The 14,370-nt window shown below is 41.2% G+C and overlaps 1 protein-coding gene across 1 annotated transcript; it reads right to left on the reverse strand.

Annotated features, from left to right (window-relative positions):
- Positions 1-5,742: 5,742 nt before the first annotated feature.
- Positions 5,743-12,037, reverse strand: LOC136098066 (transmembrane protein 14C-like). Its single transcript, XM_065831152.2, has 5 exons — positions 11,928-12,037; positions 11,610-11,693; positions 9,205-9,306; positions 6,507-6,594; positions 5,743-6,312 (listed from the first exon to the last, which is right to left on the reverse strand). The coding sequence occupies exons 2-5, from the start codon at positions 11,683-11,685 to the stop codon at positions 6,255-6,257; spliced, it is 324 nt and encodes a 107-aa protein (XP_065687224.1). The 5' UTR covers positions 11,686-11,693; positions 11,928-12,037; the 3' UTR covers positions 5,743-6,254.
- Positions 12,038-14,370: the final 2,333 nt, after the last annotated feature.

Below are 14,370 nucleotides of genomic sequence, written 5' to 3' on the forward strand. Positions count from 1 at the left end.
AAGAAATTTCGGTCCAGAATTTAAAAGCGTTTACTTTGCTCCTGCTGCTTGTCATCTATTTTCTCTCCTCCTGGTGTGTATTTTTCCACCCTGCTGGCTGTGGTGCTGCATACTAATCGAGCAATACTTGGCCCATCCCCAGAGGAAGTTGAGTGCAGGTTTATTGGGGAACAGAGAAGTGAGAAGGAATTTCAGTATATCAAATAACTCTCCTAATAATTGGATGCCTACAGGTAACAGCAGGTATTTGATTTTGGCCATTTTCTACTGTTATACCGCTGCTTGAAGAGCACAACCTCCAAGCAAATGTGTGCAACATCCTTTCTCTGACTATATATATATACTGCAACAGTTTACAAAACTGTAATGTTTGTGTGTTTCTTAAAAGTGCTTGGAGAAGGAGGCCTGTCCTGCTAAATGTCCTCTGCTCATGACTGAACCTGCAGATTTTGTTTCTTGCTGTTAACATGCACATGAGAAAGGCTGGGCTGATCTTCCAGTACAGATAGGAAGCAATTTCCTTCAGGGGGTGCAGGAAGAGTGGCAGGAGGTTTATATTTTCATTCTTTGGGCGATTATAATCAGCTTCTTAGCATCACTAGTTTGGAATTGGATAGCATGCTTGGTGAGAGAAGCGTTTTGCCTCACAATCATTTCTCATTCCTCAGGTCAGTGCCAAGGTAATAAAGCAGCAGGTGCTCATATTCGGCTGAGTGAGCAAAGGAACGTGTTTGGTGTTCCAGGTCAGCACAACTACAAGTGGGTAACCCCAAATTAGAAGCAGGTAAGCCCTGTTGATTGTTCTTTATCCTTGTCTCCATCTCTCGGGGTGGGGTGTCTCTCCCCCAGCTGGCAGGTTGCCGGGCTGAGCGCCAGCTGCATCCGAGCAGCGCTGCCGCCCCCTCCTGGCTCTGCGCGCTGCGGAGCCCCAACCAACCCTGCCCGTCCCCAGCGCACGCAGCCACGAACTAACAAGGGGGGAGGACGAGGGGAGGACGAGGGGAGGACGAGGGGAGGACGAGGGGAGGACGAGGGGAGGACGAGGGGAGGACGAGGGGAGGACGAGGGGAGGACGAGGGGAGGACGAGGGGAGGACGAGGGGAGGACGAGGGGAGGACGAGGGGAGGACGAGGGGAGGACGAGGGGAGGACGAGGGGAGGACGAGGGGAGGACGAGGGGAGGACGAGGGGAGGACGAGGGGAGGACGAGGGGAGGACGGAAGAGAGGGGGGAAAAAAGAGAGAGGAAAACAAACCAACCCTCAAAATGAAAAAAAAACAATATGAAAAAAAAAAGATAAAAAAAGGGGGAGGGGGGAAGAGAAAAACAGAAAGAAAAAAGGTAAAGGGAAAAGCGGGAAAAGGGAAAAGAGGGAAAAAAGGGGAAAAAAGGGGAAAAAAGGGGAAAGGAAAAGAGGAAAAAATGAAAAAAGGAAAAAAGGAAAAGGGAAAAGGGAAAGAAATGAGGAAAAGGGAAAGAAAGGAGGAAAAGGAGAAAGGAGAAGAAAAAAGAGGGGGAAAAAAGAAGGAAAAATGAAAAAAGATAACGAAGAAAAGAAAAAAAAATAAAAAAAGGAAAAGAGAGAGGGTGTTCTTCATTGAGGGGGTGGTCAAGCACTGGAACAAGCTCCCAGGGATGTGGTCGTGGCCCTAAGCCTATCAGTGTTCAATAAGAATTTGTGTAATACAATGCTCTTAGATATATGGCTTCACTTTTAGGTTGCCCTGTGTGGAGTCAGGCATCGGACTTGGTGATCGTCATGGGTCCCTTCCAACTCAGGATATTGATACCAATTGTTACTACTAAAACTCAATTCAACTTGGTTGTAGTACTTGCAGGACAGGATCTCAAAATACTATGCAAATGGTAACATCTAATGAAATGAAATTAAATGAGGAAAATAGATGTTTGTCCTACCATAATTTTTCTCATTAGATATTTTTAAAAAGAGTATTAAATTAAAACAAGGACTGACTGTATTGACTACCAGCAATAAAACAGTGTCAGATCTACCAATTCTTGCTTCTGGGGTGAGGAACATGTTATGCCACGCACTATACAAGACAGCACTGTAGAAGACAGACAAGGAAAAGATACAGAAAACATTATTTCAATTTCACAGGTTCAGAAGAGAGGCACAAGGAGACTAAAAAAGCATTCGAAATCCCTTGTGTATTGGACTGAGCTGGGGACATGGCACAAAACCACATGAATTTTGATCTGCTCCAGCACAGTATTTCAAGTACACAGGAGAGGAGATGTGTCCAGATGTCCCTGTGCCACTATTGATGCAACATTTTGCCACTTTTACTTGTAGGGACTCTGGAGGAACAAAGACTTGCCTCCTTCTGTCATAACTGCCTGGAGGTGCTTCTGACCCTTTCTTCCCCTCCCCTTTTTCCAGGTGATTAAACTGTGCAGCCAGAAAGCATGACTATAACACCAAGAAGCCAGCAATTTAACACCACAGAAGGATAATTGTGTAAGACTTCAGGCCATATTAGTTTCAGCACAGACTGACCCTCACCAAGGGATGACAAAGCGCCAACAGCTCCCAGCACAATGACTGACAGAACTGGGACACGGCAAATTGCACTTTCGAAGCCTGCAGCAGAAAAGGAGCTGGGGGATACGCTTTGCATTAAAACCAGTCACATACTATATTCTTAGAACAAGGGATAAAGTAGGACAGCACACGACTAAGTTACCTTCTAAACCATTTCACTTGAAACGTTTTCCATCCTCCTCTTATTCTCTTCTAGTCTGTAAAAGACAGTTGTCTGTACAACTAGTGTAGCATTACTTCTATTTTTACACTGTACTACGGATTCGCACTCAATTAAAGAGACTTTGCTTCCTGCCAATATCACGTTGATTGAAAGAACAGCTTCGGGTGTGACATCTGTCACGAGTGAGTGAAGACTGCTCTTCCTCCCCTCAACTCAGCACTGCAATTGAACCGCAGCCCATTATTGCTGTATTAGAGGTCTCAGTGTTGCACCTGTAAAGACGTAACACACAACCAGGCACTCAACTGTACAAGATTCTGAGCCGCCCCAGATCTTCGCTCACACCTCCACTTACTGGGTGGTTTGTAACATTCCCAGCTTGTACGTGCCTGGTGCTGCCCCAGTGCAATCAACTGGGAGGCCACAAGATCCTGAATGGGAAAGAATCTAGGGTTAGCCTGAAGTAAACACATAGCACAGGGGAAATTTAGTTTGTCCCATGGGTTTTCCACCTGGGCAGAAGGCAACCCGAGTTCTATTTCTCAGCTTCAGGACCATTGCTGTATTTTTGCCAGTTACTATTTAGCTTTAAAAGGTGACCGAAACAAACCAGTTGTTCCAGTTCCCACAGGTCCCAGGAACTTTGCACTCTCTTCTCTGCTGCAGTGTGGCTTCCACAAGCAATATCCCCCCAACTGTGAGATATCCCACGGCCTGAGGCACAGAGCCATCTCCTGGGAAGGGAGCTTGAACCAGACCAGAGTGGGACCTGAAAGGAGCCCAGCATCTCTCACTTTCCAGGACTTACAGTAACCAACTGCTTGTACAAAGACAGGTATGCTCATACATCCCCCTTAGAAAGTCTACTTGGAAGCTCCTACTTTCAAGAGATCATTTATCTCCCTAAGTAAATAGGAAATTCCTTCCTCTAGTCTTGAGTGAGCCTCTCAAGACAGGGCTGAAATACTTGACATTTCCTGTCGCCACCCACCAGGCACTGCAGATGTGACAGAAACAGAATACAGGGCCTGGGTCTTCACTCTGGGAAATGGGGCTTTGATAACCCAAACTCTCTTCTTCTGTCATTACTATATCGTATTTGAGTTCTGGAGGCAAGACTGAACTCCAGGTTGTTGAATTTTGGTGACCCAGTCTGCATATTGTAAAAATAGTTTTCTGTTTCTGTGCCTCATTAAAAAATAAAAATCAGTACTCGTTTCAGCTCATGCTGACAGCTGATACTGTAAGTAATATTAAACTAACATTTTTATTTTCAAAATGTGCTTTGAACAGCCTCAATTTAAGAATTACTTTAACAGTTCATTTCCTAAAAATAAGTAAATCACTCTTTCCAAACATTTAATCCATACAAAAGCTGACTCACAGCATGAAGCTTCACTGAAGCCATGGCATGGCCACAGTGAATTCAATGCAAAAGCAATAATCTCAATTTACATAGAGACCACCCTCAGTGGAAAATCAAACAAATCACCAAAACCTACATAATAAAAATAGGAAAGAAATCTTGCAGGATTATCTAAAAAGCAGCCTAAAAGCACAGCCAGTCTGCAGAAAGGACATTAATGTCTTTAATTCTTGAATGGCTCTAGAAAATTCTACAGCAGGGATGAAATATTCTATTAAATTACATAGGGTGATTTAAAATATGTAAAGGTAAATACAAAACTTCTGTTGGATTTTGGTTACAGCATGGTCAAAAGAGACTATGATCTAATCGATACTAGAATTTCAGAAATGCTTTTACATGTTTTCAGTGTTGCTCCCTGCAGATCCATCCTGTACAGATCAGATTATTTACAGATTAAGTTCCTGGAAACAATAGAGGTTACAGTAAGAATTATGTGAAAAAACCTGGAATTTTATAACTTTTGCTAAGAGAACTACTAACACACTGCACAATTGGCCAAACATCTATAGATCTGCTTGTAATTATTACTTTCTACCGTAACAACTTTCAATCTACTACGATACAGGTTTCCATTGTTCATGACAATGGAAATGTCACTCTGGCTCAATCTTGTTAAATGCCATCTTCAGAACAGGAAATACAAGCTTTGAACTGACCAATAAAATGGAGCAATTACATAGTTTAGTATTTGCTTTAGGGAGTTTCAGAAAATTGTTACAAATTTTGTTAAGTACTACAAAATGGGAAGTAGAGTGCCTAAGACGTAAGTTAATTTAAACCTGCTTTGCTGTAATTACGTTGTGCAGTTGACAAAATTTTGATATAATCAATGGTAGAGAGGTCCCAGTGTAAAGTCTTCAGTAGTCATACATAAAACATCACTTCAAATTACAAGTTACACACTGTAAGAATCCTAGTATATCAATAATCATATAGAATTAAGAATAAGTTGAGAAAGGATTCTTTCACGCATTTCTTGCCTTTTCCTTCCATCATGGTGCTGAGCCCAGGTTAGCTGTGCCTGCACTAACAGAGCGGGGACAGTCTATCACAGGAGAACTGATCAAGATTGGCGTGTCAACAAAGACACCAGATGCCTCTTATGCCTCTTCCACACTTCAGTCCTCAGGTACCACAGCAGAACCAGGAACTCTCCTGAGTCCAAGGCTTTCAAGTAAAGACAGATTTGAAGAGGCACAGCCACTTCCCTAAGTGATAAAAATGAAATGCTGATATATTCTATTGTCAAGAAAGCCTGTAAGATCAGAATTACATAGCGTTGATTTTAAGCTTTATGATTCTAGTTATACAGTCCTTTGGTCAGATCACATTAAACTCTTCGTTTAGCCTAGCACAGATCTTGCTTAATTAACCCACAAACTAATTTCCCTTCCAACAACTGTTTTGATGCAGTGTTAATGAATTTAATCTTCTGCCCTCCATTTAAAAAGTGATTTTTAAATATCATTGAAAGCACTTTAATACTAACAGTTCATTGTAAAGACTTCCACGGAGAATAAAATAAGGTTAAAAAAAAAAATCCCCTACCCCCATACACACAGGAAGGACACAAAAACATGTCAAATAAAGGTTTGTAGCAGATTTTATTTGTAGAAAAGCAACATTTTAGCATCACTTCACAATAAAAAGGCAAGATTTGCTTGGTGTTATACAGACATTGTATATCAACTCAGAATGCAACAGGTAAAGCATACTGTAATACTCAGTATGAAAGGTATGAGATACCCGTGTATTTAGCCAATTATTCCTGGTGCCTCTTTGTGGATACTTTCTTAATTACAGGTCCTCTCTGCTTCATGCACATCTGCAGCATATTTTGGCATTAAAAAAAAACCTGGAAGTGTTAAAATACACTGAAATGCATCTGGAAAAATCAAATTCAGGACCAGTTTCTCACTACACAATAATAGCTCTACAGGATCATTGAAACAAATCTGTCCCATCATGCTACTCCTCCTTATATAAAAAAAGGAAAAAAATTGTCACGATATAGAAAATTATTCCATCTTGCTTCTGCATTCACGCAGCTTCATCATCAGTTTTCCTTATCCAGATATTATGCTGTAAAATGAACAGTTATTTATCGTGGGGCTTTTCCATCATCTTCAGTGCTAATCTTCCAACCATTAGCAAACTGTATAAGAGGGAAAAACACAGAATTAAACAATAATAATTATTTTTCAATTCATTTTCAAATGCTTCCCATGTAACTGGTGCAGGGAAACAAAAAAGATACACAAAATACGATTCACTTCATCTCAGTTTAATTAAGCAAATAAGAAAGCACACATAGGGGGTTAAAAAACCAAAAAGTATATAATGTTGTACCTGACACCAGCAATTAGCCCTGCAGGCATGAACTTTCCAGAGTTGTAAAATCTTGTTCCCATGACAGCAGTCAGTGTTCCAGATGTAACTTAAATGAGAGATTATACAGTCTGGTCAGCAGAGATGCATGTGTGCAAGAGAAATGCCACAATTCAAAACTAACAGAACAGAGAGAAATAGTAGCATCAAGTAAAAAGTGAAACAGGGTTATTTCACATGATGGACAAAAAGAGCCAATAAATTGTGTAAACTTTGGAATGCCTCAGTTTGTGAAGCATAAACATTCTAAATCAAGTTCTAGCAGACAGTGAAGTCCATATGCTTCTGCATACACTCCTTAACCTTCTTTGTCAAAATGTGCTGCTTTGGAGACTGGAAGCAATCTGTGATATACTGCTCTGGAACTCACTCCTTCCCTGTGAACAGGCAAATCAATAAATCTGTGCACATAACTTCCCTGCTCCTCATAAAAGGAAGAGAGCATTTTCATGTCTAACTTGTTCTGAGAATTAACTAATTCATGCTTGCAAAAGACTTCCAAAGAGAAGAGTGCTATGGAAGTGCTAAGCCTTACTAATCCATTTCATAGAATCATAGAATAATTTTGGTTGGAAGAGACCCTCAAGATCACTGAGTCCAACCGTAACCTAAATCTAGCATTAAACCACATCCCTAAAATTTCAGCCCTGCACCACCTTCCACTATGATCAGGAAGTTAAAGCTACCAACCCTGACCACTTGACACAGAGACAAGACCCAGGTAGCTTCACTGAGCCAGTAAAACAGAAAGGGCTGTATGGGACACTGTATGTCAAAGAAAGATGGAACACCAAGAAAGCTATATGGAAAACATGCCGATTAAATCCTCAGCCTTAGCATGCATCTGCTACCCAGTGGTAACAGCTATACGTTGACTAGTTGTACCAACCACTCTCATCTTCTATCACTGTTTCTATGTCACGGCTGTTCCTGCAGAACCCAACTCATCTTCAATCCTAGCCATGGCATCCTTCCTCCCTAACACCACCCTAAATACTGTCCTTGATGTCTAATGGTCTCTTACAAGTAGATATGTAAAGGACCAGGACCACAGTCTAAAACACAAGAAAGAACTACTACAGTGTTCATGTATCTCAAGCTCTAATCAGTAGCCAGTCTTCAAAATATGTACATATGTAATTTTGTCTAAACTAGAACACACCTTCTCCAAAAACTTTAAAGCATGAAGGGGAGGAGGAAAAGACTCCATATGCTCCTGAATAATAGAAATGCACCTGTATTTTGCATTTGGGAAAATACTTTGTCTCCTGTTAAGCTTCCCGTATTTGCAGTTTATTCCAGTTATTTAGGCTTGAACATGCCCAGCCTTTGACCCATCCCTTAGATGTGGAAGTGGCCTGCACTGTAGACAACGCTGAAATGGAAAGAAACACTGGGCCTTCCCCTTTCACTTCTGACTTCCACATATCAATGAGCTAGACGCTATGTCACTGCTTCAGGGAACAAACTCTAGTCAGTGGCAGCTCTTTAAGCACTGGCTAAGCAGTAACCCACCACAAATAACTTCTCAAAGTCAGGGAGAAGGGAAGCTCCAGTTCTGAGAAGAAGATACTGCATTACTGAAGCTTGCTTCTCTGTTGAATCTCCCCAGGCGTACAACACCTTTGTAATGCCACATTTTTGCCATATATATAAAAAAATAAGCCAATCACAGTCTCTTGCTGCTTTCAGCAATAATAAAATAACCTGTTAGGGTATGGGCAGTCTGCACAGGAATCACTCTTTCTGAACTGCTCCAGTCTCCTGCAAGATGCTGAAGGTAGGATCCAGGCAAAAAGAGGGCACACAGAGGTCACACATCTGTTTACTAGCACTTCCTTTGCACTATGATCACCAAACACGTCAGCACAAGACTGATGCGTGATGGCAGCCACCAATTCAGCAAGCCTGTGGACCGAAAAAGCTAGTGCTAGAGAACTGTCATGCACTGATGTCTTCTACAGATCAGGAACAGAAAGGACACTGCTCACACAGATACTGGGCAAAGGATTGTGCAAAACACACGCTCACAAGTATCTGAGATATAGCAGCCTAAGAAGCGTCAGGCATCAGCTGAGCTGCAGGAATTATCTATGTGTATTTTCTTAGCCCACTTCAATTGCAAAGTACCTCTGCTTATTAGTAAATGAGGAAAGTTCAAATCCTGTTATTTTGCAACTGGCATGAGCTTTAGTACACATTTTCCTTCACAACCCGTAGGTTTTTCAATGTTCAGAAGACAAACTCTAATGATTACAAAACCCAATATTTTCCTCTTCTGTTGTAGAAGAGGAACAAAACTGTAAGTTTGAACTAGCACCCAAAGCACTTTATACTTCTTGCAAAACGGATGCAGGAATGTAGTGAGAAATCACTGAGCAAGACACACCAAGACAAGCAGTTTTTAATATGCATTCTCAATACAGTCTTTAAAACAATAATTAAGTAATGCTAACAGTTCGCATTCCAGCGAGAGTTATGGAGTTTGGCCACTAATGGAGATTTTTCACTAAACACAGGCTTAAAGATTGGATTGAAACTAGATGTATAACACTGTCAATTTAACTCTTCTGCAAAGACTTTTAGGTACTTATTTTGAGTATCCAGTTATTTTAGGGTAAATACAATTCCTTCTCATTAAAAACTCTAAGCTACTTACTCAGAGAAATCCAAACATTATTTGGATCCTGTGAGAGCTGATAGGCACCCAGTCCAGCCAAACTCCCAAAGAAAAGGCCAGCAGCTAATGATGGGACACTACCTGAGCAAGTGAAAGATAATGCATTTATTAGAAGCTCAGAAATAAACTTGCTTATCATTTTACCTGTTTTGTGAAACACTAACAAAAAAAAATGGGCATCCATTGTTATTAAGCAGATTAGAGAGGTTTTTTCTTTTAAGATATTAAGACCATGCTGCTCTGCACCAAGAAACATGTTAAAATACTCTTGCATAAGATACAAATAGCATTAGCATTTAATTCTTTAGCAACAAAGCCATTAATAAATTAATGAGGAAAAAAACAGTGAGAAAAGCAAAAGAATTGCTGTTTTCTTGGTGCAAACTGAGGCATGCTGTTTCAACACAGTAATATCAGAGAGGCAGTAGATGGATTAAATAATAAGGGTTTAAGATCAGAGAAAAAGGACATATGAACTGAACTGCGTAGGAGGGCATTCAGATAAATTATAAGTTGCCAAAGACGACAGCAGAGTCGAATAAGAGAGGTTGTATCTCATACGTATATTTGAGATCTGATCCAAAGGTAACTGAATACTTTGGCAGAAGATCTCTGGACTCATCTAGACATTGAATCAAGTCCTCTGTATAAATCATAATCCCGAGCTACCAGAAGATAAAGGATACCACATCCAAATTGGTGACTTATAGATGACACCAAGTAGTAAAGTACCGTGACTACTGCAAGTGATGAATGCCCTCAGTAGGGCTAATGGCGAATTAAGGACTTAATGCTATTGAGGCTGATTCTTTATACATTTGATTTTTAGCTCACCTTCAAAAGGACTCAAGATTGCAAAGGTAAGCTGACAAAGATCCACTCTCAATGTTACAGGAGGGTTGCATATTACTAACAGAAAGTAATAACTTTTCCAGTCATCAGAAAGGCAGTTGTAACATTGCTTTGGATCCTGCTTTCAGCATAAAAAGCAAGAGCCAAAGGTGCTAGAAATATTGTTATTGCACATGTGCAAGGAAAAGACACACACTTGTGCAAGCAGCCATTCTGCATGGAATACTGTTTAGCAGCCAACAAGTTCGGGAGGCCACAAATGGTCACCATATTCTTGAATTTAACTTGAAGCATTGTTTAGGCAGCTATGGCACATACACTTACTAGGGACCACCACACCACTTCTGGCTCAGGAAGTTCCTGAGTCTCAAAACTGTGGGTCCCACACAACAAAATTTAATCAATCACTGTTTCCCACGGCATCTACTGTTAACCACTGTCTGTGTGGGCAAATAGACCTGGTTGTATAAGAACAGATCACCACCTTAGCTTTATGGATGAAAGTTCTGTTTTCTTTTGGTTTCTCCAAATTATTAGTAGGGATACAACAGGTTTGGGGTTTTTTTTTCTCTTTTAAAATTTCCCTACAAATCAGCATACAAGTTCCTGTTCCCCTTCAAAAACCCTGTGACCTCAATTCTCCTGACTCAGCATGACCATGTCCTCCCCTCTGGGACCAGAGGATAAGAAAGGTACCCACCATTTCATAGTGACCACAGAGAAATTCAGGTGGGATTAGTAACTTATTGTCCCACCACTCACAACCTAAAGGATAAATCAAACTAGTAGAAAGCAAACTGGAATAGGCATTAACATCCACGTACTCAAACACACTGGTAAGATTCTTACAGATTTCAGCAATGCACCTTCATATTGCAAACACTAGGATGGCTTAGAGACTTTCAAAGTAGAAAGAGATAATATTGTAGTAGGGATGAATCCACAGCTCTGTCTGGAGGAAGACAAACTCAGAAAAAGGTCAGGAAATGAAAGCAGTGGGCCAGAGGGGAAGTTTGAGTAAAGAGCCCAGAAAAGGAGCAAGCTTAAGGACTGATTTGCACTGTTCAGCTCTATTTGCAGAAAGGAACCTTCTGAAAACTCTCTGCAGCTTGTAGTATACTGTTATCATCAAACATTAAAATAAGAATAAAACTCTAAGGAAAAAAAGTGGTGATCCGCGCCATTTGAAGATACGGAACATTTCTAGAATGTTTACACTTCAAATAGCAGAGGAAAAACCTTTCTGAAGCAAACTTATGTCAGTTCACCTAACGCGCACAAAGCAGAGGCAGGATACCAGCATGGACCAGAAAGCAGATTATGGGTTTATCAGCCTAAAGCACCAGCTCAACCCAAAAAGCACCACACCCCAACAGCACCAAGTTAGCAGCTCATGGCACAAACTGATAAACTTTACATCTGCATCTCTGCTTCGAGATAAGCGGCTTTCGTGAAAAGCCGCCCAGTTCACAACAAGTTATTGGGGGGTAACGAGGGAGTGAAGGAGAGTGAGAGACCTTCCCACACCGTACCTGCTTTTGCATAGCCAACGAGCCCTCCTGATGCCACCAGGGCGGCGTAGCCAAAGCCGAGCCAGTCCACGGCCATGCTGAAAACTGAAATACAAATTGGGGTGAGGGCTGGTATCTTTTAATTTTCTAGGAATAAAATAAAAAAAGGGAGCATTTCGCCGCGGGGGGCTTATCCAAGAGCAAGGCCTGCCTAAAGCCTAAGCCCTAAACCCCGTCCAAGCGATGAAAACCGCTATGTTGTGAATACAGCCCTGGGGGCGGCAGGGCGGAGTTTGGGCCCAGCCCCGCCGAGGAAGGTACGCGGCCACCGACGCTCACCTGCCCCGCGGCCCCGCTCACAGCAGCCCGGGGCGGAGCAGCCTGCGGAAGGGGAGGCGAAGGAGGCACGTACCGCCCAAAGCTTCCCTCTTCCGGCTGGTCTGAAGGAAAGACCCAAAAAAAAAGGAGGGGAGAGCAAAGGCGGCAAGCCTGGGTGCCTGAATATGTGAAGGTTTTGTGTGGTTGTTCAGTGGCGTGTCGAAGCTCCCTTGTAGTTGCCTTCGTGTGCGCCCTGTCCGTACTAGTCCTGAGAATTTGGGGCTGTTTTTTGGCATGGCGTGAGCTACAACTCTGGGCAGCTGACAGGCTGCTTCTAGCTTCAATCAGTAACAGCCCTTTCACGGAAGATGTAGAGGGCTTCTGTAGTCTTTAAATTACAAACACAGCTAGTGCAACAGAAAACGAAGTCTGCTGAAAAAAAAATACGCAACAGTGGGAGATAGTAAACATCCTGTAAAGAAAATACTTTGCATTTTTTAAATCTGGAAAAATGTAGAGAGATTTTTATAACTGTCTGCAAAGATGAACTCTTTTTTTCAAGTGCTAGAACTGGCTTTCTTCATGTACATAGTGCTGCATAATTTATTTCAGCTGGCTTACCTCCTGTGGTCTCTAGCTGCATTGTGAATTTTCCAATCTTTATGAATTAGCCTAATGGTCAGAAAGCAGCAGTTTAATTCCCTTGTTGGCCTAAGTGGTTTAAATTAGAGATCTATCCTCCTGAAAAGCACCACAACCAACACAATTCTAAGCTCTACTGCATGGAGTCCTCTGTGCGATAGCTATGAAGTTCAAGTTTCACTGGGCATCTCAAGAGGAAAAGAGGAGTATGGGAAGAAATGCACTGCTGCCAAAGCCGCTGAACTCACCTGTGGCTCAGCTGAGATGCTCGCTGGGCTGCTGTTTCTTGCAGCCATGGCTCCATCTACTCTACCAGTGTTATGCATGCTCACCCTCTCTGACACAAGAAGAGCTTTCTCATTGCTGACATCTCCACTCTCTTTGTGCTGCTGCCTCCCCTTAGAATGGAAAATGTACAGAAAAGATAGATGCGCACAAGAAAACAACAAAAAAGAATAGCAAGTGCTGGTTAGTAGCTCAGCATTTACTCAAGGTGCAGGAAATACACATTCTCCTCTCAGGGCTGTTTCTGTATTTCATCTTAAAAGCTGTTAGGACTTTTCTCTGTCTCCAGTTCACAAATTGTTGAGTCTCGTAAGATGCATAATTCTTTGTTACTACACAGGGAGTTTGGATTTTTACAGCTGTTGAATATTTACTTGTAAGTCTAAACCTTAGAACCAAAATTCTGTGGATTTTTTGCTTTTTAATCCTTAAACATATGTGCAGAATGGATTTTTTCTGGTCCTTATGAGAACTTGCTTCTGAAATTGTGATGTGCATGGCCACGAGCTCATGTATTTAAAAAAATCAATTAAACTTTTTAGTGGTGGCAGCCATTTTGTCAAGCACAGACATAAGCACTGTAAAATAGACATAACACCTTACTAAGTATAAGCTTAAATAAGAGAATTATATAAGTCCTATATTTACTACAGGTGCCTTGTTGTCAGTTAGAAATCTGATTCAGTAGCTTTCCTGTGAAGCCTACAAACTGTTTTAAGTCCTATATTATTTGTCCATGTTTGTGTGCACACATATTTGGGGTATTAAGTGAAAAGCTGTGTAAGTTCAAACTGAAGTACAGTTGTAACCCCTTTATTGTTGAATTACGATAAGCTCATATAAACCAACTTTACTGAATACTGTGATAATTTATCTAACCAAGGGAAACAGTTACGGAAGGTAGGTATGGACACCCGTCTCCAGAATACTGCCACTGCCACATGGACAATCTCGTAACAGCACTGATGATGCTCACTTTGTTTCAGTGTCAGAGCTTACACATGGATGAGCTGCAGTTATATCCTACTTTAGATCCCTATGACAGCCTGCATTTCATTCATGTCTCCAGATTTGGTTCAGTCTTTTTTCTGATTTTCTCTACCTTTACTTTTGCTATACAATAGTACAGCTAGTTGACCTTGTTCCCTCCAGCTCAACTTTGTTTTTCCTATTGTGTATTTGTAATAACACTTAGGATAAAATCCTGTTCCCACTGACTGAGAAGGTCAGGAATTAAGTTTTTGTTTAAGAGCAAAACAGATGGGTGATATTTTATCAGCATTACAAACTTTCAAATGTGAGATAATTTTTTTTTAATAATACAGCTCAGGTCAAGGACTTGAAAAAATACTATGGGAACAGGAAAGAGAAGGTAAAACCTTATTTATATAGACTCTTCCACCTAAAAATTGGTGTCATATTGTGAATAGAAGTTTTCAATCATCTGAACCATGGGTGCAAAGACTTTTTAAAAAGTTAAATGCATGAAGTATGGCCACGGTAAATAAAACAACCAACCAACCATTTTGCTTAAAAA

This window comes from Patagioenas fasciata, chromosome 2 (genome assembly GCF_037038585.1).
Source record: "Patagioenas fasciata isolate bPatFas1 chromosome 2, bPatFas1.hap1, whole genome shotgun sequence".
NCBI classification, from domain to species: domain Eukaryota; kingdom Metazoa; phylum Chordata; class Aves; order Columbiformes; family Columbidae; genus Patagioenas; species Patagioenas fasciata.